We start from the raw sequence: 27193 nt of genomic DNA on the forward strand, positions 1-27193 counted from the left end.
AGCTGGACCTGGGCCAGACCTCCATTCCAGGCTCCCATCTGCCCCCACTCTAACGGAGTCCATACAGGCACTTGGAGTCTCTTAGCGTCAATGTCAGTTCAGGTTGTATATCCAATTGTCCTTGAAACGTTTGGGTACTCTCTTTTCCCCAGTGTATGGCTACATAAGCAAATGGCTACAGACCCCTTAAGGAAAGGACTCGGGGAATGACTACTGAATACACTGTTACGGTGTTGTAGAGTTCTTTCTCCTAGGAACATATTTCTCCCTTAATTAACGTGTTCCAGGTCCAAAAACCGGTTGTAAACCCCAAACTAAAATGGAGTCACTTATGTTAGGGACAAAATGGAGTTGGCTAATTTGGGTTCATTAAAGAAAAATGAAACTTAACGTTACCTAACATAAGTTGCAGGAATTTACAGCTCTTCTCAGAAATCAGCAGAGGATGCGGGTAAGTCCCCAAATGCCAAGTCTATTCATGCCATCTTTGGATTTCCTTGTTCCTCTGACTCACTACCCTGACCAAAATAAGGAAGAAGACCACCAGGCAACCAATCAGCTGAAAAGTCCAAATAACTTCTGCATTTACCCTCCCAAAAACCCTTTAGTCTGTGAGCAACTCAGAATTCATTGCTCTGGTAGCCCTGAGTGTCCCACCTTGCAGGTCAAAAGCCTTTCAATAAACTCATCTTTCTGCTTTGTTTTACTCAGTGTGAAGAATTTGGTTTTTGACATAGTTCAGGTCCAGAAACTGGGCAAATTTTCACTGGGGCAACTTTCTTTAACCTCTTGATCTTGCATCCTTGATTTATTTTGGTTGTTCAGATTGAGGGCTTCCTTTGATGGTTGTCCATCCATTTTGCCCTAGATGCCTTGTTCTATTTACCATCTCCATAATTCTGTGGGTCAGGCCCCCTTGACTGCACTCCTACCTTATAGCATCCACTTGGTTTCGGATGTTTAAATGCCACCATAAGACCTCTGTGTTACAGGGTGCTATCATCTCTACCTCTCTCAGGAAGCCCAGCTCTGAAATGTCATCTTCTATCTTCAGCCCTGGACTACGATGACAGCCACCACTGAAGTTATGAGTGATTATGATGCCTCTTACCAGAAATTCCTTTTCGATTTGCTAAGTGGTGTGTCCTCTGAACTTTTCTGTGGAATATATTCATCTGCTGAGTTTTCCAGCTTTATGTAAGTATTTTTGCTCTAGCATGTTCACTTACCTGAACTGTTTAATCACCCCTTACACTGTCAACCACAGCAGTTCCGGCATTTCTACCTTACTTGATGTAGTTTGGGCCATTGTTTTTGCCATGCTTCTAGATGACATCTTGAGTGCGTTCACGCCATCACCTGGGGTTCTTGCGCGAACCCGTATCCTGGGAGAGTACACCCAAATTGATAAATTCTCCCTCATTGGACTTTATGTTCCGCCTCCCTCTTCTCTTTTTATCCAGAACCTTCAGAATTCAATCACATGCATACTTCCCTGGCTTCTGTTGGTACTTGTTGCGTAGGTTCTACAGCTTCTTTGGGGTTGCTTTCCAATATTATCAGCCTTAGAATGTCTGTGGAATATCATATATTGTGACTTAATTCTAATCATTGCCTAATGATCGGCAGGTAATGTGGGGGGTGCATCCTGAGGGAGGTGCATGTTATCCTGCACAGAAGGCCTCTCATTATCTCACAAGGAAGGAGCACTAGCTTTTAATAGGAAGTAGTGGGGCATTTTGGCAGGCTCAGTAGGTTGTAGAGAATTTAGGGTTCGAGATTTTTCATGTATATCGACCTAAATGTCTTCATCCCATGTGTCAGGGTCCCACTCTTTCCCAACCAGGGATCCACCCTTGAAATATCATGCCTGCCTAAATGGAGAGTTTAATCTTCTTTGGAAGTTTCCACTTGGCTTTCTGTTACTGTTACAGTTAAGTCCTGGGATCTGTCCTCAGTTTTCTCTGTCTTCCCACGGCAGGAGATGAGAACCTCTTTACATGCTTCCAGAAGATCTTCTGGCTTCCATACTGAGCTTTGACTTGCAGATTAATCATACTCAGCCTTTCATTATCTCTCTTCAAAGTATCAAGTCTACTTAGCAATAGCCAATCAAATCCCAATGGTCTTATAGTATAGATACTATTTCCCCTATACTTTGGCAACAGTGCCTGATCTTTCCCCGTACACCACAGTTGAAAGCTTTAACAATTGCCGTGTTTTCTTGTGGTAGCTATGTTCCACCTGCCACTGATTCATTGCCAGCCAATGAAATTGGTGGCCAACTCCAAAATTCAATCATAGTGTCTTCTTTCTTGGACCATTCCTGGGTCAGGTTCCATGAAAAGTAGACTCTGAAGCAAAGATTAGTGTTCTGGGAGTTTATTAAGGAGTACACTAGTGGAAGGAAAGGCATAAAAGTAGGATCAGACAGAGGGAAAAATTAGGCTGTGATGCTGTCGTATAATAAAGAATGTGACTGGTTTTGTCCCTGGTTCCTGGGAGGCAACTTCTAAACCATTGGAATTTCCCACGGGATAGGAGTGAGTTTGTTATTTATGGTGGGTCCTCGGACCACACCTGAGTTTACGCTAATGAGATGATTTAGGATGAGGGTTGGTCATGCCAGAAAGACCAACCATGTGATAAAAGAGTTGAGGCTTTCAGCCATGTGACATCAGCGTAGGTTCTGGACCTCTAGGGAGGGGAAGGGGACTGGAGATTGAGTTCCATCATGGGGCCAGTGATTCAATCAATTATGGCTGTGTCATGAAACCACAATAAAAACTCAGGACACTGAAGCTCAGTGGAACTTCCTGGTTTGTGAACAACACCTTGATGTGTCAGGAGGGTGATGTGTCCTAATTCCACAGAGAGAGGGCACAGAAGCTCTGTGTTTAGGACCCTCCCAGGCTTTACCCTATGTATCTCTTCATTTGGCTGATTCTGATTTGTATACTTTATAATAAAATTGTAATCATAAGTATAGCACTTTCTTGAGTTCTGTGAATCATTATTCCAGCAAATTACTGAACCTGAGTAGGTTGTGGGAAACCCCAAATTTGTAGCCAGTTGGTCAGAAGTACAGGTGGCCTGTTGGTCCCTGAGCTTGCGGATGGCATCTGGAGTAAGGGCAGTCTTACTGGAGACTGTGCCCTTAAATCATGGCATCTGAGTTAACTCTGGGTGGTTAGTGGCCAAAATGCATGGTGGTACAAGAGACACCATCATAAATAATAACAGCCTCAGCTGATCCCATAGGGAGCTCTGATGCGCCAAAGCTCACGGTTATTCCTAGTTACGTAAAGGGATCAGGTGTTTATACCTCCACAACGTCTTCAGGCTGCCCTTGGGCAGCTCTCTTTATTTATTTATTTATTTATTTATTTATTTATTTATTTATTTATTTAGCTGTGTTGCTTCTTAGTTGCAGCATGCAGGACCTTTGTTGCAGTGTTTGGGCTCTTTGGCGCATGGGCTTCTCTCTAGTTGCGGTGCATGGGCTCCAGAGGGTGCAGGCTCAGTAGTTGTGGTGTGTGGGCTTCTCTAGCTGTGGTGTGTGGGCTCCAGAGTGTGCGGGCTCAGTACTTGCAGCGCATGGGCTTAGTTGCCCCGCGGCATGTGGGATCTTAGTTCCGTGATCAGGGATTGAACCTGCATCCCCCGTACTGGAAGGTAGATTCTTAACCACTGGACCACCAGGGAAGTCCCAGGCAGCTCTCTTTAACCAAGGAAATTCCTGAAGGGAGCAGACAGTTGAGTACCGTCTGCAAGTAGCACTCCTAGAAACTGAGGGATGTCTTTCATTCTTGAAGCAGAATTTCCATGGCAAGTCATAGTGCCCAGTACACTTTGTTACAGTTTCCATTAAATGGTAGAGAGAGGACAGGGTGATTAAAAGCACTACTGAAGATTGTTTTGAATTTGTAAGCATTTTGCAACTAAAGAGAATTCAAAAAGAGAGATTGGCCGGTTGATCCTGGCAAATCCTCACAAGTGATCATATTTTCCCAATTAAGTCTTTTTGATGTCTTCCTATTACTCTTGGGAAGGATAGTCTTAATATCCTTAGCAGACAACTCACGCTCTGCGTGAAACGGCCCCTTCTTGCATCTGCAGGATCACGTCTTCCTCATCTCATTGCACTTATGTTCTCTCTGTCTGTGGATTGCACCTGACTTTTGAAAGTTTCAGGGCCTTTGCACAGGCTGCTTCCTCTGCTTGGAAATGCTTTCTTACCTCTTTGACTGACCAATTTGTACTGCTTATTCTTGTCTTTGTTTAAATGTCCCTTTCTCAGAGAGGTCTTCCCTAACCTTCACTCTAGATAAGGGCCACTTGTTATATGCTCTCTCAGTGTCTGTTCCCTTTGCATGGCCTAAAAACACTTACCAGATATAGTTACCTGTGTATTTATCTGTTTAATGCCTGCCTCTCTCCCTCTGATAAGTGTCATAAAGGCAGGAACGATGGCTATTTTGTTCTTCTCTTTTTCCCAGCACTTAACTCAATGCCTGACATGGGAGTTTAATAAATATTTGTTGAGTGAATAAGTAAATGAAGTAATTAAGGCATAGATAATAGTGACAAAGTGCAGTGGTTAATCATGTGGCTCTGGAGACAGAGTGGGTTCAAGTCTTTTAAATCCTGACCCGTTCATTGAGAGCTCTGTAAACGCGTCCTCCCCTTTGACAATGTAGAAACTTATCATTTCACATTGAGTCTGTCTGACTGGGGAAACTTATCCTCAATAACCAAACCCTAGGAGAATAATGTGGAATAAGAATACCTATTTATCAGCAGCACTACCGTGTACCCCTTAAGCACCGGGATGAATCCAAAACTGTCATCTTGGCCATAATACTCAGCTTCTTGGTGCACCAGTTTCCTCACCTGTAAACATGTCTAACTCATAGCACCCAGCTTAAAGTTCTGTAAGGATCTGATAGGTTAATATATATAAGAAACAGTTTGTGGGACCCAGTATATGTGTGTGTTATATGTGTTAGCTAATATTATTTATTAAGTTAGGTTGGGAGACACCTCTGGCTTGACACCTGGAGCTGGTTAGCTGCGTAAGACATTCCCTGTAGGTGAGTAAAGTCATGCCATAGACCAAATAATAGACTGGAGAGTTGTCTGGTAGAGTAAGAGTAAAGGAAATCTCCTCTGGCAACATTTCTGGGAAGCTGTAGGGGAGCTGGTGGATAGCTCTTCTCTATTCTAGGGACCATTCTGCCTGAAAATCCAGGGTGAGTCATTCAGATCCAGAACTCTATCCCTCCTCACAGAGAGTGTAAACATCCTGGCAGATTCTGGCCCTTTGCTCCCCTGTTGTAGATTCCAGAAAGGCCACTATCTTTAGAGAAATACAGCCTCTCTTCAGTCATTCAGGTCACAACACAATTGATTAGGTTACAGTTTTCTTTAGATATACACTAGACCCAAGGAAGAAGTCTTATCACTTTGATTTCAGTTCCTCCTTTACCAAGTTTCCTTGCACATTTATGACAGGCTGATGCCTCTTAGGGTGGAGCATTTCTGCAGGTAGAATTCTAAGCTTTTCCTTCATTGTTTCTCCAAAATTTTAGAGCACTTTATAGTATCCCTCAAACTGGGAACCTGGAGACCTGAGCCTGGAAATGTGAGAGTGAAATCTGGATTTTAATTCTGACATTGACACTAACTGGTGAACCTGGTCATCACAGGGCTTAGATTTCCTCATTTGGAAAATGAAGCAGAAAGAGAAGATCAGCTGGAAACCCTTCCAGGTTTACAATTCAGTGATTATACATCATAATCTCCAACAAAAGTCAATATGCTGTTAATGTACTTTTAGGGTAGAAAGTTATACTGGGTATTTTGTAAGTGAAGATACTCACTTTTCTTTGGGCTGACTTTGGAATGTGGATTTTGTACAAAAAAAAATAAAAGAATTCTCTTTATAAGCTGTAATTGTAGAGTTGTATTTAACCTTAGAGATTGCAATTCTGAGGACTGGATAAGAACCCTAATATGGTCTTCCAGGGCATCCAAATGACCACTGCGCAAACTACATAGATCACCCGGCTTGGGCTGGTTCACAGATCTTTTTCTTGTGTGCTTTTCTGGGAATGAATGCAACTGAGCAAGCAGATAGGTTCTGGGGGGAGAGAGTCACAAAAGTCATAAAGTCATTCTATCCCAACAATTTGCTATGGCTTTAGGGACAGCCCTAATGGCTGTGTGACATAACCTCTCTCAGTCTTGGTGTTCACATCTATTAAATAACACCTACTTTGCAGGGTTACTGTAAGAATGAGAATAGAAGTAGGGTTAACAGCGTGGAAGCACATAATATGCACACAGGAAAAAGTTATGCCCTTACTGCCAATTTTCCCTATTCCAGTAAAAACATCAATAGGTTGAGTGCAATCTGTCCGTGCTTGGTAAAAAGAGGCAAAATGTTAAATCAACTATAGTATAAAATAAACATAAAAAAAAAAGGCAAAATGCATTTTGGTAAGTCTTGACATTTTCTCACCTCAGTTTTCCCACTGCAGTTGAGAATGTCTGGTCAGTGGCTTCAAGTGCTAGATCAGGAGTTTTAGTTGGGTACCAGTCCTGGCTCTGTCCCTTATCAGCTGTATAATCTCGATTAGTTTTTCAACCTCTGTGGGTCTCAGATTCCCCTAATGCCAGGGTAATACAGATGGCTAGGATTTCCTAACTAGCATTAGACTTCCTCTTCTCTCAATTTCCTAAATCGGAGGGCCGTGAAGGGGCCAAGGACCCAACCCGCCTAGCACCCGCCCAGAGGGCGGGAAGTGCCGGCCAGGCGGAGGGCGGAATAAGGGCGGGTCAACGAGGCGGTGGGCGGGGCTTGAGTTCCCGCCTCCTATGCGTGCGCGCGCACCACGTACGCACGCACGCACGCACGTACGCACGCACGCACGCACAGCATACCGCGGAAGCGCGCGCGCAGGCCCAGCCCTCATCGCCGCCGCCATTTTAGCTCCTGGTTCCGGCCGCACGGTGTAGGCTGTTGTAGCGGGAGGGGTGGGGGTCCTCCAGAGTTTTGTAGCTGCCTTCGACCGCACCGATAGAGCCGCTAGGTTCTCTTTTTTTCTTCCTTCGTAACCACCCGCTCGAAGAGTCCGAAGATGTCTAAGCGACACCGGTTGGACCTGGGGGAGGATTACCCCTCCGGCAAGAAGCGTGCGGGGACCGATGGGTAAGCCAGGCCGGGGGCGCGAGGCAGGGGCTCAGGCTTTGTTGGGGTCCCGGCCGGGAGCGGGCCAGGGAGGGCTAGGCCGAGCGGGCCACGGGCCCTGACTCTTTTGTTTTCTTCTGGGCTCGGGTCACTGGCGGCGGGGCGCGGGAGAGCGGACCCCCAGGCGTTCGGCCCAGCAAGGGCGCGGGGAGCTGAGTGGCGCGGTGGCCGCCCGGCCCAGTCGGGAGAGCGGAGAGGCCTGTCGTGGCCAGTAGGGTGCCTCCTCCCCGGGCGGAGTCGAGCAAGAGTCACTTCGAGGGGAGCGGACGGGAGGGAACCGCGGACCTCGTGGCCTGGGCTCCTGGTAAGGCCTGGAGCCTGGGGAGAGGGTGGGGGAGGGCGCGGCGGGAGTAATCGTTTCCAAGGGCACCAGGTACTTCTCAGCCAGCGGGGTCGGGGAGAGGACCTTGGGGGGCGGCTGGGCGCCCAGCAAGGGGAGAAGCGGAGGCCGGAAAGTGAGCGAAGCGCGGGGATTCTTGTGGAGGCTGGGGTGGAGGTGCTGAGAGTAGAGTGAGGCGTGCGGACGCGGAGTTCTCGGGGGAGGGGAGAGTAGAGGGCCAGCCGGGAGAAAGGAAAATGTGGAGTATACCTGATGGGCTGGAGGGCTGGTGGTTTGGAGACGCGGAGTTTATACTTTGGCGGGAGAGTGCGTGCCTCGGTCCATTCAAACACTTCAAAGTAGATACTAGGCAAACTTCCGCTCTCTGCCCACGCTCCCGCCATCTCCTTTATTTCCTGCTTTGGCCAAAACAGTAGTTATTGGGCATCCCCGGGATAGCAATTAGAAGGCATTCTTTTTTTCCAATAAATTCTTGTTTTCTGTGTCCCTCCCCGGCCCTCGTTCCTAGGTAGCTTTTGAAACGAGAAGACCCTTTTCAAAAGTTTTTAGTGTTTACGGCAAAGTATCGCCTGTCGGGAGGTTGCTTGGGAGTTGAAGTAGACCACGCCCGTGGTGTTTCAGATTCCTTTCTACTTACCTTTTCTTAAAGGTGCAGAGGAATTTAACAGTTAACCTTAGCAATTGCATCAAAATCATTTCTTGTCCAGTGTGTACTTTTCGTTCCTGAAGTACAGAGGTTTATTTGGATAATTCAGGCAGAGACATGAAAGTCTGAATATCTTCAATACTTTGCATAATTTTGCATTTTAGTGTGTGTGTACGTGTGCAGAATCACTGTGTCAAGTCTGTATAACTTTTGTTCACTCAGAGTCCTTCCTTTCGGTTGATTGAGGTGTCTGTGTCTGAGGAGTATAAGCCAGGATAGGGTATACTTTTTGGTGGCTTTCCGTATATTGAATATGGAAAGCATAAATATATAACAGTTTAATCGTGTACATTTTTTAGTTTACAGTGTTCTGTGTCAGCTTTCTCTCCCTGACCCCAACACACACAGCAGAACTTGAGCACATTTGAGCTACAAGTCACAGGCTCCTTAGAGCTGGAAGTGACTTTAAAGAGCGTATACTCGGCTCCACTCGAGGGATGAGAAATGGAGACCCAGAGTTGTTAAGGTGGCTTGTGCAACCTTACAGTTTACAGGTGGATCTAGAACCTTGATCTTTTAATTTTCAATCTTAGCCTCTTGCTTTTTCCAGTACAGCACACAGACTGTGACTGTAGTTAAGAGTCATTACAGCCTATTTTAATGACATTTACAATGGGTTGGTAAAGTAGGGAACACTTGGTTCTTTGTTCCTGTGAAGCAAAAATAAATTGCTTGTCATCTGGCTAAGATGCAACTAATGCCTCTCACAGAATTCAGATTGGAAAAAAATATACGGGGAAGGAATGAATTCACTTACTAATATTTGTGTGTATGTGCACCATTTAAATGCTTTTTGGGGGATTAGTGGGCCCATGATATGTACATGGGTTTGTTCCCCTTTCCTTGCAAATCCGACATCCTTAGTAAAAATGTGGACTTTTTAAGTCTTTGGTGGTGACCTTTTGATTCTCTTGGATATTATATATGACATCTACCTGTAAATGAACGAGAGTTCATCTTTGGAATAAAGCTCAAGTTCTGAGATATTTTGGAGGGACATTTGTATACTCATTTCTGTGTCACCTGAATGTCATTTCTGATAGAACTTTCTTTAGCAGTGGGCTTGGAGTGTTTATTAGTGCTTAGGGTTTTTTTTTTCCATATTTAATAATTTAAAAAGTCAACAAAATAATTTGTTGACTGTCATGCAATCTTGCAGATTTTTCTTTTCTTTTTTTAAAGCCCTGCTAAGTAGCAGGTGGTTTTACATGAGAGGGTAGGCCTGTCAGTCTTGTGAACTCCACTGCCAAACATGGATGTCCCATTTTCCCCGCTACTCAGAAGGGAAGGTAATTAAGTGAGAGATTTTACTCAAATTCATGCTCCCAAACTATATATGGCTTTATTTACTCTTGCTATATTTTAAGTTTGGAAACAGGTAAAGAAGTTGAAGGTTTCTGTTACATATTGACCTTATTCCTTTTTCCATTTTTCCCACAACATTTTCTGTGTAAAATTATTAACCAAAAGACAACTTAATGTTGAAGTATGGAAAAAAATTTTGAAAACAGGGACATTTTTCACTTTGATGTTAGTTTCTGATATTACTGCCTGATAAGAATTTTCTCGGTTAAAAATGTGAAACATAGATAAGATAACGTACGTACAGTGTTCCCAAAACTTTCAGGTGCTTTATAAACAGGTTTTCACTGCAGTTCTGTGATGAGGTTAAGTAACTTGCCCCAGGGAACACAAGAAACGTCCATTCGTAAAGATATAAAGAAAAGGGAAAAAAATTATCAGAAATCTTCATCCCCATCTTTATTTAATCCCTTGATGAAAATTTTTTTAGATCTCTGCATATTTATTCACAGGTATCCTATTTGATACCAGTAGAATCTTTTAATATGTATTATTTGTGCTTTGATTTCTTTAAATTCACCCAGAAATACTTTATAAACTGTGGAATGGATATCCATTATTCTTTTCATTGGCTGCATAGTATTCCACTTGTAAAGGGGTATCATAACTTATTTAACCAATTTCCTGTTCACTGACGTTTTGGTAGTTTCCTAGTCTTACAAGTGAAAAGTGTGATGAACATCCTTATGTGTACTTATATCCCTAGAAGTCTCTGAAAGTGAGATTACCAGATTAAAATCAATGCTTGTTTAAAATACTCTGATTTTGATAACCAGTTTACATCTTCATTAGCATTTCTTTAGTTTCTGTTACTCCATGTAGAATTTTAACGTGGTGTTTTAAATTTAAAAAATAAATGATAACCAATGTTTATTGGGCATTTATTATGTTCCAGGCACTACTTTAAGCACATTACATATATTAACTCATTTAACCCTTGCAGTACCCCACAAGAGCTTTTTAAAGATGAGGAAAGAAATAAATGTGGTCATATAGCTTAAGTGTTGAGCCAGGATTAAGCTGAGATAAAATACTGAACCACGTGCTAAACAAATGTGTCCTGTTGTGTCTCTCCCTGCCATTATTGTGGCTAAGTGATCACTGCTTTGATAATTAGTTTTTTAAGCATTATACCTCGATTAGTAAATCTTCTAAGTAACAAACTCCTTTATAATAAAGGTGCCTGTTTAAAAAAGAAAACATGCATATACACAATATTCTGCATATATTTATGAAGCAGTGGGTTTGAGGCCCCCCCCCCCCACTGACCCTAATTTTTATCTTCCCTTTCCTGTTGAAGGTGGGTAGTTGGAATCACAGGCAACATTTCTAGGTGATTGAATTTGCTTTCTAATTTTAATCTAAGAGACTATTTTATTAATACTTCTTGCTTTGCAGATTAGTAAATTGAGGCTTATACCTTTCCAGTGGTTATGCAACTGTGATCTAGGTGCTCATGCTCCTTTTACTCTTATATTAGAGTTAAACCCCAATTCATGGTCAGCAGTTAATCTTTGTGTCTTCAGAATGTATTTTATGCTTCCTCTGTTGCAGTTATTTTTGGTAATAAAGTTTCTGGTGAAGTAGGCCCTTGAAAAACATGTATTATTTAGACCAGATGTTCTTTAAGGATTCTTTATGTTCTATGAACTATAAAATGTCTAGTCTTTGAATCCATTCCTGACTACAGTGCTTCTCACTTTGCTGGACACGTATCTATCTATCCTGTTGTAAACTTTTTCTCATTTACATTTTGGAGCTGTGCAAATACTTATTTAATTACAAGCACGTTAAACTGGAGCAGAATGAGAGAAGCAAAGAAAGGATGGTTGATGGTATATTGCGAAGATAGGCCAGGAAGCTTAAGTTCTGAGTTGTGGGACTTCAGTTTGTATGCTGAGTAGGTTATCCTTTAGGTTCCTTTGATTTCTTTCTCTTTATGCCACATGGGATGAGAAGCTCCGATCCTAGCTTGTATGTCCTGTAATTCTGTAGAAGGTGAACATTGGGTTGGGGGAAGGGAGAATAGCTTTTTATATATACATACATGAAAAGAGTATATATATGTAAAAAATATATGTGTGTATGAATATTTGTGAACATATAATAAGGCTTTTCTCTATTTAGGCAAGTTCCTGTGGAATAGAATTATTTATTTTAGAAGGGACAATATCAAATATAATTGGTCAGCTTACCATTTTTGTAATTGGGGAACCATCCTAACTCATGCTGGGCTCAGCATTTTAGCTGTATTCTACGAAGGGGAGTAACTGTTGCCCAGCTGATTTGCCATTACATCAGAATGAATGGTCTTCCCTAGTCTGCTACTGATAATTGGGGCATGGGAAATTTGTATGTCTTGTGTGTGTTATGGATAAGGAACAATGACATGTTTAGCAGCTTGTGTCATGGTTCCAAGTTGCCTCACTATTTCAAATGAGTCCAAACACCTTGTGGCACATTTGTCTGCTATAGGATTTAGTCTGAAATAAACTAGATTAGTAAAATGAATAAGTACAGATAATTTTAAAATTCTTACTGGTTAGGGATCATCTCTAGTATCTAGAAGTAGATGCTGGAATTGGCTAAATGACCTAAGGTTAATATGGTGGTCATCTGCATAATTTAAACATTTTAAACAACTTAATAGTGTTCAGTGAAGCTTGTTTTTAAATGAGCTACTTTTCCTTTATGGATGATCAAAGTATACATAGGTTTTACAAAGTACTTCCAGTGTTTTTTACTATTGCTGTTAAGGATACATGCAAGAGTAAACAATGAAAACAAGAATAAAAAGTTTTAGTTTTCCTTACAGAGCAATATATGCATTTTGAACAAAATTTGGAAAGCGTTAACTTAGGAAAATAAACTTGCTAATTCTTTAACTCGGAATTTTGTGCTGAATTTTGTTTGTATTACTGTAATGTGAGGTGGAATTGTCTTTGAGGCCAGAAGCAATAAAAGACTTAGTTCTTGCTAAATTTTGAACATACTTTCAGTGTGAAAATACCTTTTCATGTAACCTGAAGGAGAATCTGGGAAAGACTCTGATGCCATTCTCTTTTTGCCTAATTTGTCCCTACCTTTTTCCCACACTGCCCTCAGTTTTTAATTTCTAAGAAGGAAAGGATTTTACATGCAGAATGGCTAAAGGTGGAAAGAGACTGTTCCTTAATAGAATTTGAAGCATCATTAAGGAAGGGAAAGATGTTTATGGATAAGGCATGGAGGATCCTTGATTACAAGTTCTTTTTCATTGTTTCTGATACTTCGAGTTTTATATCAGTTTATTTGGTTGTTGGACATTTTACTTTCTTGTGACTATAACGCCGCTATGAACATTTTGCATAAAATTTGGAATCTGAGTTATAAATTTTTTTTTTTTTAGGAAGGATCGAGATCGTGACCGTGATCGTGAAGATCGGTCTAAAGATCGGGAACGAGAACGAGATAGAGGAGATAGAGAGCGGGAGAGGGAGAAAGAAAAGGAGAAAGAATTGCGAGCTTCCACGAATGCTATGCTTATCAGTGCTGGATTACCACCTTTAAAAGCTTCCCATTCAGCTCACTCAACCCACTCGGCACATTCAGCACATTCAACACATTCTGCTCATTCTACACACACCGGACATGCAGGACACACATCACTTCCACAGTGCATTAATCCATTTACCAACTTACCCCATACGCCTCGATACTATGATATTCTGAAGAAACGGCTTCAGCTCCCTGTTTGGGAGTACAAGGATAGGTTTACAGATATTCTGGTTAGACATCAATCCTTTGTACTTGTTGGTGAGACTGGGTCTGGTAAAACAACACAGGTGAGTTATTGAATACCACAGTACGTACTTCATTAATGTTTATGTTTACTAAATGTTGCGTATTTGGTTCTGGTGGTTATTCTCATTGGCTGTCTGTCAGAACTTTTTGAAGCATAGCTGCTTTTATGTTTAGCAACTTTTAGTGACTTATGGAGTTGGAATCCTGTAGGGAGTACCTGTTTTCCTGAGTCTCTTTGGAAAAACAGCGGTGCTGTTTTTTTCCAGTTTTATTATGTAAATTATGGCAGTGATACTCTCCCACCCACTTTGAATCTGGGGTGGTACATATTTGGAGGCACAAGGTTTGTTTTCCAGTGCTTGGGTGGAGAGAGCTGAACCATTGGAGTGGTTTTGTTTTTGTCATTTTCATTTCTTTGTTTTTATAATTGTTTTGAACTATGTGAATATTATCTATTCTTTAAAAAAAAAAATAGAAGAGCTAAGTAAAGTCTTTTTACTTGTGACCTCCATCCAATAGTGTCCCCGTCCTCCCCACCCCTGAACTAAACACACATGTTAGTGTTGTATTAGAAATATATTTAGGATATTTTTCAAACATGGATGAACCATTATTTACTAGGCCCATGTTATAGACATTTAGGCTGCTTCTCATGGTTGTTTTTCATGGGCAAGTATATCTTTAGGATAAATTCTCAGAAGTAGAAATTATTGGGTCAGAAGATGGATTATAGTTGTGGAACGTACAGCCAAATAGCCTTCTATAGGGAACGTATCAGTTTACCGTTCCGTGAGTATGTATGAGAGCATATGTGGGAAACCACTAGAGTGTACTACTGAACTTGAACTTTTGCAAATCTGACAGGAGAAAAATGGTATTTCAGTGTAATTTTTAATTTGCATTTTCTTGCTATGAGCGAGGTAACCATATTTTCATTTTCAGATGCTTGAGCCTGATCCATCAGAAAATTTCTTAGATTTTACAAAAATAGCAGCCCCTGGCTATTGTAGAAAATTTGGAAAATTCAGGAAAGTGTTGAAATGAATTTAATAATTACTTATCACGCAGAAATAATTGCTGTGTTTCCTATGGGCCTGATTTTCCATGTTTATGTACCTGTGAACATGTTTAGATTTGAGCATACTACATGTACAGGTTATCCTGTATGTGTATAATTTAAGTTACACAATGCCACAAGTCTGTCAATTTGAGTATTTCATGGAGACATTTTGAAGGCTACAATAGCAACCCAGATTGGAGGCTTTTGTTATATAATATAAGACTGAGCCTAAGTATGGTTTTTCTTTTTAAACGGAGGAAATGTAATGCTGATGTTAGAAGCTAAAACTGTTGGTTTATTTTTATCACCTTATGGAAATTTAAAGAATACATGAAAAGATATAACTCTAAGCTTATTAATATTATATTTTTAATAATTATTTCAACTGGTTTATCTAGTTTGTGTAGTATTAATAGCACCCATTTAGTCAGCAATTGGGTAAAGCCAGGCACTATGTAGTTTGTATTATCTCATTTAAGTTTTTCAACAGCCATGCAAGGAAGTTGTTAATCACCATTTTACAGATGAGCAAAATGAGGCTTTGATTTATGAGAGGTTTAGTGGGTTGCCCTAGGTTACACTGTAGATATAGGTGGGTTCAGTATTTAAAACTCTGTCCCTTTGTCTCATAGCCAAAGTTATATTTATTTCATACTGCTCTTCTGTGGTCTTATATGATTAACCTTATTTCAGAGATGAGTTTATTTAGTAGCAGTTAGTGGAGAAGAAGGGCAGGTGAACGCAAAACAAGATTTGTGATTTTTTGGATTAGTTTTTTTTTTTTTTTTTTAATACTTAAGGTACATGGATACCTAGGATTGCAGGGATTTGGGGTATTCAAAGGGAAACAACTGTAAATAGTGAATTTCATGCAAATGCTTTTTCCACATACTCCTATTAAACTTTGACTCAAAACCATTAAGAATAGTTAGCCATTTTTGGTTATCTTTTTGTGCCTATCAGAAAGTGAAATTCTCCAAACAAAATTGCAGAAGGAACCTAACTAAAATGTAGTAATAGGGCTTTCCTGGTGGCGCAGTGGTTGAGAGTCCGCCTGCCAACGCGGGGGACACGGGTTCGTGCCCCGGTCTGGGAAGATCCCACATGCCGCGGAGCAGCTGGGCCCGTGAGCCATGGCTGCTGAGCCTGCGCGTCCGGAGCCTGTGCTTCTCAACGGGAGAGGCCACAACAGTGAGAGGCCCGTGTACCACAAAAAAAAAAAAAAAAAAAGTAGTAATAGTACAACTAGTATTCTTCAAATATCACTGTACAAATCCTATACCAAAAAAATGCCACTTTTCCTGTAGCATTAAAATCTGTTAGGCTTTTGGAGGCTTTGATGGAGATCCATCATGTCCTTCTTGTAGGAGTGGATTCCAATTTAATGTAGTAAGCACTTAGATTTTTCCCATGGTTCTTTCACAGGTAAGTGAGTAGAGAAGAACCATTAAATTATCAAATATCTTAGTTTCTATTGATAATGGAACAGCTAGGAAATGCAGTGTCATCATGGCAACAACCAACTACTTATGCTTGTTGGTCTTTTTTTTTTTTTTTTTTCCCTTGTTTACCCTTCATTTCCCTCCTTCAGGGAAGTGCTGTTGCTGCTTCTATAGGTCCTATTGAATTTGAGTTTGATAGTTAACTAAAATTAACTTTTAAGATGTACCTAAGGTGTTTCCATTGTGCATACTTCTGAGGGGAGAAGGATAGGAGTTAGATTCTGCTGGCTTACCAAGTATGAGCTGAATTTGTAACTTAAATTGTATAGGAATTTAAGTTACAGTTTCTTAGAATATTTTTGGGAACTAACATTTGTTATGAAGTAGAATTTTCATAAGTTGGAATTTTTCCAGTGCAGAGAGAAATGCTTGGTGGTGGAACACTGACACCATAGAGCATGTTCAGCAAAGCCTCAGTGGACCTAGCTCACTGAGGAGTACAGTTATGACATATCAGTGTTATACATGACCCTTCCTTGGCTTGGAGAGCTCATGCTATTATAAGTCATAAGTAATAATTTGTGGTGTGCCTAAATTGAATTTTGTTTTAAATTATTAGAATGAGATAAAACACTTCATGTTAAATATACCTGATGCACAGGCAGAGTAGAATTAATTTAAATGTGAAATTACTTGATAGATTCCACAGTGGTGTGTGGAGTACATGCGATCATTACCAGGACCCAAAAGAGGAGTTGCCTGTACCCAACCCAGGAGAGTGGCTGCAATGAGTGTGGCCCAGAGAGTTGCTGATGAAATGGATGTGATGTTGGGCCAGGAAGTTGGTTACTCCATTCGATTTGAAGACTGCAGTAGTGCAAAAACCATTCTTAAGTAAGTATTATCTTTAAAAATGAACACTTTTTTCCCCTCTGTTTTTATTTTCTGCCACTAGATAGGGGACTTCGCTAGTGGAGTCTCAAGCCATCTGACTTTAGAATAATCCAGATTAGACCTTCTTATGCTTACTAGATGACTTTTTAATATGGATTCTTTTTCTTGGTAGTAATATATGTATAGCTATTCAGTGGTCATTGAAGTTCAAAGGTCAGATTTTTTAGTTACTTGGTGCAATATCTTAGGTGAAATGTTGTATCATTTAAATATGATAGAAAAGTAAAATGATATATTTAGTAAAGGACAGTTACTTTTAGAACAAATGATGTGTGGGAAGGGGTATGATTTATTTGGGTGAGAGAGCTTTTAATGTTAACTGTACAGCTATTACCATGCATATGTTATGAGCTAAAAGGAGGAATCTTTTGTCTTGTGATATACTCTTGGAGTCTCCTCAAAGACCTCGTTCCTCTTCATTATACCATGGTGCACATGATTGACAACCATACTGATCTTTTTTCTAACATTTTCTTTAATTTCCCTAGTTTTTTATCTTCATCTTAACACTTCCATTCTGCGTAAGTAGTGATGTTTGTTGCCTGATGGTAATGCTTTTGAAAATCTTCCCCTTTTTAAAATTTGTTTATTCTGTGTATGTATGACATTTCAATCATTTGTTAAAAACAATTTCCTTGTCATGATACAATCTTCTCCCTCAGGTTGTTTTTAAAAGACAATTGGGAATAAAATGTTACATGGACAGTGACATGAGTCTTTGATGGCAGAGGTACATACTGTGTTATGGGGGGAACTATATATTTTACAGAAAACTTCAAATGTATGTAAAAGTAGAATAATACTGTAATGAACTCATGTTTATTTGTCTTGCATCTTCAAACTTGGCCAATCTTATTTCATCCATATCTCAACCTTTTATATGTCCCATATAATTTGAAGTAAATCCTAGGCATCATACACTTTCATCTAAATATTTCAATGCATCTCTCGAAGATAAGATTTCTTGAAATGTAACTGTGATATCACAACTTAAAATTTTTCCATAATCAGAACATTGTTACCCTCAAATTTCATTTCAATTTCTTAGTTTCTTTGATATACTGTTTTATTAGAACTTCAGATTGTTTCATTTTTAATAGCAATTGAACTTAGGTGTTTACTTCAGCTTGTCTTTATGACTTTATGAGACATGTTTTTGGCTTAAACCTTAATCTTCATTGAATAAATCTTTTTAGTTTAGTGTAATCACATTATTGGTTGGTTGTAATTACAATATAATTGACAAAAACTACATAAGCAAAATCTTAACTTATGATTTTTTTATTTAAGATTAGATAATGTCAAGCAATTGAGGATAATAAAAGGCAGATTTTACTCACCTTTAGGAGGAATAATATTCTAAAATTTGATTCAGTATGCATTGAATTTTTTTTTTTTAAAGCCACAGTTGAGCAGGGGAACAGAATTTGGAAATTCGGAGATGAGAAAGTTACATGCAGTGTTGGGACAGAAGGTGTGTTGTGTATGTTTGTAGTAGGAAGTGGTAGGCTTTTAAAAGGTGTATGCTTGTGAAAGATTTTGGTTCAGTTAATAGGGAGTGACAAGTAACATATGATAGCTCAAAATGAAAGTATCTTTGGCATTGTGATATTTTTTTAATGGAATGGTTTCTGGAGGCTATAATAAAATTTAAAAAACTTTAATTCTTGACAGGGTAAGCTTATTGGAATTTCTTCTAGAATCTTCTGAAGAGCTAGAAGCTGACTTGGTATTATCTTTAAGTGATATCAAATCCTAGTAGTACAGGGTTAGTGGTAGTTTTAACTAATGGAAGTGCTTCATTAAGTGCAGTGTCTTACGAATCCCTGTATGTATTTTGTATAGTCATCTATCAACTCATTTCTTGAGAACCCAGTGTTCAAAACATTTAAAGCTTTAACTTAACGAGGATCGGTTACATAGTTAATTGGGTAGGAAGAGTGAATACATCAGACAACTATCAGTACCCTCCATAAACTATTTTCATATATAGATATAAAATGCTTATGTATCTACTGTGTAGCCAGAAGAAGCCTTTAATTTTCACCCATAGAAGGATGGTAAAGAGGACTAACTTACAAAGATTCTGTCTCAGGAGCTGAGAATTTAACCATGCCCTTCCTCATTCGTTGTGTATACTGAACAAATACGTGTTTACTAATTAAATAAGTTTGAGAGTACTTTAGCCTAATTATATCTTTAAATCATCTTTATACAGATTAATGGTCCAAAGATAGTTTCTTCAGTGTTTGGGACACATATATGTCTAGGTTCTAGGTCTAATATTATGCTATTTTAGAGGATTGGCTCTAGTGTAAATTAGTGCACAGTATGTTAGACTAGCCTTAAATAGCTATCCAGTCCCAGTAGACAAGTTACTTTTCAAAACCACCACTGCTAAATGTTTTTATATTTTGTTTGTTGTGTGTTTGCCTGCTCCCATCTTTTTTTTTTTTTCCCTCCCTAAAGTATTTCTTTTGCAGTATATTTATGTTCCTTTGGCCATCTTGGAATGCACATTAGTGGGAGAGGTACCTCATGAGGTAGCAATAAGAAGACCAGAATAGTCAGAAAGATTAAGTTGCCAAATTTGTGATGAGTCAGTGAAAAATATCTTAATTCATTTTAATATTAGGAAGAGGTTGATAACAGTTTTGCACAGGATTTTAAACACTTCGTAGTTGGACTTGTAACAAATTTTAAGAAATCCATTCTTCATTCTTTGTGAAGGAGCTGTTAACTTTTAAGGGAATAGAGCAGTTTAGTAGTCTTGAACTTTCGGGAAAACATCATAATATTTAAGTTATTAATTTAGTAGCTAATTTCGCTGTTATTTTAGGTGGTATGCTTCCTTTCTGTTTTTTTCCCTCAAACTGCCAAATTACTGAGAGATTGTGATATTGAGGGAATCCAGTAATGCTTATTAATTCAGTCAGTTAATAATTGAGTACCTTCTGTGTGTTGGGCAGTACTAGGTATAGTAGTAAATCTGGTTCCTGTCTACGTAAAGCAAATAAAAAAGTAAATATAAAATCTAAAATTATGATTAGGCTCTGAAAGAGAATTTTGGAGTGTATAGGAAAGCATCATTTGAGAATTCAGTTGAGACTAGAAAAGAGAAGGCAGAATTTTAAGTCAAGGACTGAACTAAAAGTAATGGTTTGCCAGGAGTAGGGATTGGGGTACAGAGAGGCAGATCTTTCTAGGCACATGGAACATCATTTTTAAAAACTTATTTTCTGAAGGGGGAAAAAATCATACTTTTTGCTTGAAGGCACTGTAGTCTGCATATTATTTAAAGTATCCAACTCATTTGTGTGAATCAGCATTTCCATGGCAGATGGCTTTTGAGATATTTCAGGACTGGTTTGTAGACAGTATGGATGATCAGAGATTGGGGTTTTTTTGTTTTTTTCCTTACCTAATTGGAACATAAACCCTTTGGGAAGAGAGTTTGTGTCTGTATCTGTAGACATGTCTTGTGCATGAATCCTTTAAAAAAAAAAAATTCTGAGGACACGGAAGGGGCAGCAGAGGAGTGTGAAAATTTGTCACTACAATGTAGACTAAGGGTGAATCTTAAATATAATCATGGAAAGGGTAGAATTTTCATGGAAAGACATTTTCCCTGATTTGTTTAAACTTGTCTTGGTGGAGAAGGTATAGTGATTTTATGTACATAATTTGCCTTTTATTCTGAATCTTTTGCTTTTGGGTATCAGATTCATTTCAATTTTGGGATGTCACAAGACTAAGAACTCAACCCAGGATAATGTTGATGAAGCAGAAAGTGTTGCAGCTCTTTATTGGAGGACACATGCTTTTAGCTCTGTATGACTGTGCACTATCCTGAGATGTTTATCTTTTATATAACTTCAGGACAAGATGCTAGAAAATCAAGGAAAGTTAAAAGACAGGACATAGCTGAAATTTAATTAAGTGACAGGGAGAAATAAAGCCTTGGGTTTTAAGGTGTGGTAAGCCCTTTGTAAAACTTGAGGGAGAGAAGTTTTGAGCAAACCAGCCAAGGAGGTGCTTTTCCATGGAACATGGATCGGAAACTTGCAGAATTTTTTAATCTCCAAAAGACAGTCTAGGCAAGAAGATGAAAGAGAATCCAAAAATATTTAACAAATATAAGAACCCAGTAAAATAGAGTATCTAAGGTTGACCCTTGGGGAGGATTTATCAGACATTGCCATAGCAAATTCTTTGGGACCCCTGGAAACAACAGTTCGAAGCACCAGCTTTATAAGGACTACTTAGAGATTCCAGAGTGGGTTTCCAACAAGACAGTCTTGTTCTGAAAAGTTGACTTGAGAAGAGAGTCAAAAGGAAAGAGATTGTAGAGCACAGACTCTAGGATTGCAGTGCCTGAGTTGTGTCCTAGCTCTGCCACTTATTAGGTGTGATTTTGGCCACGTAATTAATCTCCCCTGAGCTTATTGCTTTTTTCAGAAGATGGAGCTGATAATAACAACTACATCTTAGGGTTGTTCTCAGATCATATGTGTAATTTGTGTGTAGCCCATGGAGTAATTCCTGTTACCCAGCAAGTGCTAAGTCAACATTTCTACTCTTGCTGCTGCTGATAGTGGTGGAAGATTTCCAGTTTGAGAAATTATTGGATCTTATTAACCAGTTAACCTGGTTAATTTAAAATGGACTTATAAAACCAATTTAATAAAGTTCCTTTTAATACAACAATTGAATTACAATTTGGGAGTTTTAGCTTGAATTAAACGTTACTTGTCAATATGAAATTAATCAATGAATCCAAATATTCTTTTAGGACTGAAGGTAAGATGTGGAAACAGATATCTGGTCATTAGAGGTCATTAATTATACAAACATCAATTATAAACTACTTTATTGAACATCTGTTATATGGTAGGCTTTGTTCTAATTCAAGTGTAGCACTGAAGTTAGGGAAAGGCGGTTTTAGTGGATCTTTAGAAAGGGGTGGGAATAAAGAGTAAATGTGGCTATTTACCACTTAAGCAGTTCCTGTCATAGAGACTAAAAAAATCACTGTTGTCACCTTAGAATTGAAATTCTGTTGGCTTTTGTTAATTCATAGAAAGCTAACTTGATTTCCTAAAGGTCTGCATATAGTATTACATTTGATGCTTGTGTTTATACTTAGGCACTCACAAGGGATTATAGAAGTCTCTTTTGTTTACAGTGCCAACATCTTTAAAAACACCAAGTAGGGGGTTTCCCTGGTGGCCCAGTGGTTAAGACTTCGTACTCCCAGTGTAGGGGGCACGGGTTCAATCCCTGGTCAGGGAACTAGATCTGCATGTTGCAACTGAAGATCCTGCATACTGCAACTAAGACCTGGCGCAGCCAAATAAATTAAAAGAAAACACTAAGTAGAACCTACACATTGATCCTAGCTTTGTAAATTCTGTTGTGAAGATGGGAGAACATTTCCTTCAAAAGTTATGAAAATTTGCATGCAGTATATTTTGAAAAAAATGATTTAGTTTCCTTATTTTTCTATTAATTTCTTTTGCTTGATGAGATCCTTAACTCTGAAACACATACCAAATGTATTTTGGCTGTTTGCCAAAATAAAGCTGTATTCTTTGGCTGCTGATCTTCAGCATTTCAGTTAATAACTATGAGGCTATATATACTTGATAAGTGTGATTTGATGTTTTCTGTTTGGCTTTTTTGGTCCGTTTTTAAAATAAGTAATTAATTTGGCTGCGTCGGGTCTTAGTTTGGGGCACGTGGGATCTTTTGTTGCATCGTGCAAGCTTCTCTCTGATTGCCGTGCGAGGGCTCAGTTTTGGCACGTGGGCTTTCTCGTGTGTGGGCTCTAGTGCGAGAGGGCTCAGAAGTTGTGGCGGGCGGGCTTAGTTGCCCTGCGGCGGCATGTGGGATCTTAGTTCCCCGACCAGGGATTGAACCCATGTCTCCTGCATTGGAAGGTGGATTCTTAACCACTGGACCACCAGGGGAGTCCCTGTCCATTTTTTTGATACTAGAATTGCATTAAAACATTGTAGATTGCAAATTATTCCAAGTACTGTATAGTACCTTTCCATGTGACTGTTTACATTTAATAGTGATTTGTTCTCATTGTAACTGATATCATGCTAAATATGGTGTTGTGGTTATAGTAAGATTAGTGTTGCTCATACTGGGTAATGCTTTTGCTAAGAATATGTCAGACTGAACGTGAGCCTATATAAATCTTTATCCCTTTACCAGTGAAAGGATCATTATGTATATAAAGGAACCGAGCTAGTGTTGCTGGCTCTTTTCTGACTTGGTTGGGGAGGTAAGCTATGAAGCAATTAAGAAGGTAGTTTGAATGTCACATGAATTGTGTAGATGATTTCACAGAAGAGGTGGTATTTCATCTGAGCTGAGAAGGATGGAGAGACTTAAATGGGCAAATTAACTAGGTAAATAAGCTAGATTTTAAGTAGAGTAGAAGTTCCCATGCTGCTTTGATTTGCAGCATGCTTAATGTCAGGAGTTTTTTCATGACACCCTAGGCCTAAAGAAATAACTCAGAATTCTTGTTTATTTAGTAGTTTGGTTCTAAGAACCTAATAAGTATTTATGTTCTAACAACTTAATAGATTATTAAACAAATATTGGACATTGAAAGAAAAAACTCAGTCATTATTTCATTCTTAACCACCATTATTTGCTAATGTGATGTCTGCGGAATCAGATTGGATGCTCCCACCTTTATTTTTCTACACAGTAAAATTAGATTGTGCTTTAGTGGATTGTATGTGAGCTGTCCTTTAGGAGATCTTAATATTGAACAACAAAATGTCTTGCTTTTTTAAATGGCTGTGTTCTTGTGGATCAGGTTTGTGAAGTTGTCTAAAATAAATTCATAGAACTGAGGCATACAGTGCTAGCTATTTTGGACATGCACAAGAAGACTTTCTTAAGTTAGTGATGAGTCCAGAAATAGCCAGGTCACTTAAAAGAGGTAAAAAACTTCATTTTTTAAACTGACTTCTATATACTTAAAATGTATGATCAACTTTTTTTGTGCACATGGCATACAGAAGTACTAACTGATATTGGAAAAAAATTGTTTTGATGGATGAAGGTATTTGATAACTATCAGTAGCTCTTTAATAAGTATAATAGCATTCACTGTAAGCATGTTTAAAAATTGTTTGCTTTTTTTTGGGTAATCAACCATTTCATAGTGTTGGCATTGTGAAGGAAGGGTAGGGTGTTTAGACTCACCATATTTGCTGGTGAAAAGAACAATATTTTATAAAATCACTGTACTCTATGTAGTTCTATCTTCTGAATATTATTCCTGATAAATGCAAACTATTTTAGCTTTGTTATTTTTCTGTTCCTTACTATTGTCATTAAAAAATTATTCTACGGATAGGGGTGTTAAACAAAAATAGGTTTTGTGGTAGGAAAGTGTGTAAGTACTTCTTTTAGTCATTGTCTCTTTCAGAAGTCTTGATCCATTATAACTTTGAAGAAATTACCAGACACAAACCTGTTTGTGTAGGCATTTTAATATGGGTAGCTTTTCTTTAATAGAGACACATATGTCACTTGACTGGATTGTAGTGGGTTAATCTAAAAACAGTGGTAGGGCTTCCCTGGTGGTGCAGTGCTTAGGAATCCGCCTGCCAATGCAGGGAACACGGGTTCAAGCCCTGGTCCAGAAAGATACCACATGCTGTGGAGCAACTAAGCCTGTGCGCCACAACTACTGAACCTGCGCTCTAGAGCCCGTGAGCCACAACTACTGAAGCCCGCGTGCCTAGAGCCCATGCTCTGCAACAAGAGAAGCCACTGCAATGAGAAGCCTGTGCACCGCAATGAAGAGTAGCCCCTGCTCGCCGCAACTAGAGAAAGCCCATGTGCACCAACAAAGACCCAACGCAGTCAAAATTTAAAATAAAATAAAAACAGTGGTAAATAGAAAATTTATGAAAATGTTAAACATTTTATTTTAGCTTAAAACCCATACATTCATTCGTCAATCTGTTAATGTAGGACCAACCCATTTCCTTGAATATGGGCCCTTTGGAGTTCCATTACTTAGTAAAATGTCTAGTTCTAAAGGTGGGATCTAAACCTCAAACACTTGCAAAGTACACAGGTGTTGTTTTCTGGAATTTAAGAGAGTTCAGTCTTTTGGAATTCTGGAATTCCAGACACTTTTCACTCTTCTGTAGTTATCTCACACATTTGATAGTTTTTGTGTGTGTGATTTATCTTTTTCAAGCTTTTCTGGAGCATACAACTTAGGATACATACGTACAACTCTCTTTTCTGTTCTAAAAGTTGATCATCATGTCACATATGATTATGTTGTCCCAACTGGCAGGGACAAAAGTGTAGTTATACTACAGTATGTTTGTAGAGTAAGGGTGGTTTTCCCAAGGATTCATTCATTAGGTGGAGGTTAGTTAAGAGTGTAGTGTAGAGTTCTACTGTATTGAATACTTACCAAGTGCCAGGCAGTTGGTGCAGTTAGGTGTTTTATATACATTGTTTTATTTAATTTAAACAATAGCTACCATATTCTCATTTTTCAAATGGAGTATTAGAGAAGTTGAACTTGTTCAAGGTTGAACACCAGTAAGAAAGCAGGGACTTGATCAAGGTTTGTCTTGCAACAAGGATGTGTTCTTAACTACTGTATGTGTTGTTATTCCTCTCCATCCTCATTCTTCATCTCTCCATATAGTTATGTGTAAGTATTTGTGAAGCAGTAAGTCTAATTACTCAGAATGAACAGTGCCTGTCATTTATACTAAATACTCTTTGAAGCAGATACCAAGAATTTCTTTGGGTCATACTGAGACAAATTTTGGATCCTCTAAGAACATAGTTTTGATTTACATGCATATTTAATCATGCCAGGATAAAGCCTATACTTCGAAAGGTAACCAAAACCCTAACAGTATTGGAAAAGCACCGTGTAACTAGGATTTTCAGAACAGATTAATTCAGAGTTTATAGTAGGGCTGGTTCAAGACGAATGGCTGCTGATTTCATTTATATTTATCTTGGAGGTTGTTGTAGATCAGTAAACAAAGTTGCCTCTTTTTTTTTTTTTTTTTTGCGATACATGGGCCTCTCACTGTTGTGGCCTCTCCCGTCGCGGAGCACAGGCTCCAGACACGCAGGCTCAGCAGCCATGGCTTACGGGCCCAGCCACTCCGCGGCATGTGGGATCTTCCCGGACCAGGGCACGAACCCGTGTCCCCTGCATCGGCAGGCAGACTCTGAACCACTGCGCCACCAGGGAAGCCCGCCTCATTCTTTTTAATGGCTGCATAGTTTAATTCTTCTGATGGACACTCAAATTTACAGTTTTTGTTATTAAAATCAGTTGCTGCCCTAGGTACTCCCTTACAATCTTGTACACACATTTTTTCACACATGTGTACAGGTGAGTATATCTGTGAAATGAGTTTCTTAAAAATGAAACTGGTTGGATCAAAGGGTGTGTTTGAATTTATTAGCTGTGGCCAGATTTCCCTTCACAGAGATTTTATCTCCTCAGACCAGTAAGGGATGAGAAAATGAGCATCAGTTTCCATGCTCTTGCCAACACTTTGTCGTGGAACTTTTTTTTTTATCTTTGTCAGTATTGTAAGTGAAAAATAGAATCTCATTATGGTTTTAATTTGCATTTCTTTTGTATGAAATTGAGCATCTTTACATGTATTTATGGGCCATTTGTATTTTTTTTTGGAATCTGAGATGCTTTTTTCATCTTTCCAGGAGTATTGCTACCTGGTTGACAGGTGCTATTTCAAAATGTATGCTTTAAACAACAAGGTCCTACTGTATAACACAGAGAACTATATTCAGTGTTCTATGATAAACCATAATGGAAAAGAATATATATTTAAAAAGTATGTATATGTATAACTGAATCACCTTGCTGTACAGCAGAAACTAACACAACATTGTAAATTAACTATACTTCAATTTAAAAAATCATGAGTGGAAAAATAAAAATAAAATGCATGCCAATCACAGAGAAGGAAAATTTTAAAAATATACAGTATTATAGGATTGATGAAATTTGGTAACTTTCTATTCTTTGTCCTATGGTTGTTCTATGGTTGGTCGGCCTTTTTCTTACTGATTTGTATGAACTTTTAGCAGTTTGGTATTCTGGATATGAGCTGCAGTTTTTGCCTAGTTTGCCATTTGTTTCCTTGCCTTGTTTATGACATTTCATGCCTTGCAGAAACACGAATTTTATACAAGCGTTTAACCACTTTTTAATGTGGATTTTACATCACACCCTGGCCAAGGTTGT

At 39.0% G+C, this 27193-nt stretch overlaps 1 protein-coding gene and 1 long non-coding RNA gene across 3 annotated transcripts in view; one reads left to right on the forward strand and one right to left on the reverse strand.

Moving 5' to 3' along the window:
* Positions 1-6833, reverse strand: part of LOC117200063 (uncharacterized) — a 55569-nt gene extending 48736 nt beyond the window's left edge. For both annotated transcript variants that reach the window (XR_004481492.2, XR_004481491.2), the window contains exon 1: positions 6524-6833. This is a non-coding gene — a long non-coding RNA (uncharacterized LOC117200063). The remainder of the gene's footprint in view (positions 1-6523) is intronic.
* A 138-nt stretch (positions 6834-6971) lies between these two features.
* DHX15 (DEAH-box helicase 15) overlaps positions 6972-27193 on the forward strand; it is a 52458-nt gene continuing 32236 nt past the window's right edge. Inside the window, exons 1-3 of the mRNA XM_004266199.4 lie at positions 6972-7213; positions 13049-13484; positions 16646-16839. Coding sequence (XP_004266247.1) covers positions 7143-7213; positions 13049-13484; positions 16646-16839 — 701 coding nt within the window. The 5' untranslated portion in view covers positions 6972-7142. The remainder of the gene's footprint in view (positions 7214-13048; positions 13485-16645; positions 16840-27193) is intronic.

Source organism: Orcinus orca, chromosome 4, assembly GCF_937001465.1.
Source record: "Orcinus orca chromosome 4, mOrcOrc1.1, whole genome shotgun sequence".
Classification (NCBI taxonomy): domain Eukaryota; kingdom Metazoa; phylum Chordata; class Mammalia; order Artiodactyla; family Delphinidae; genus Orcinus; species Orcinus orca.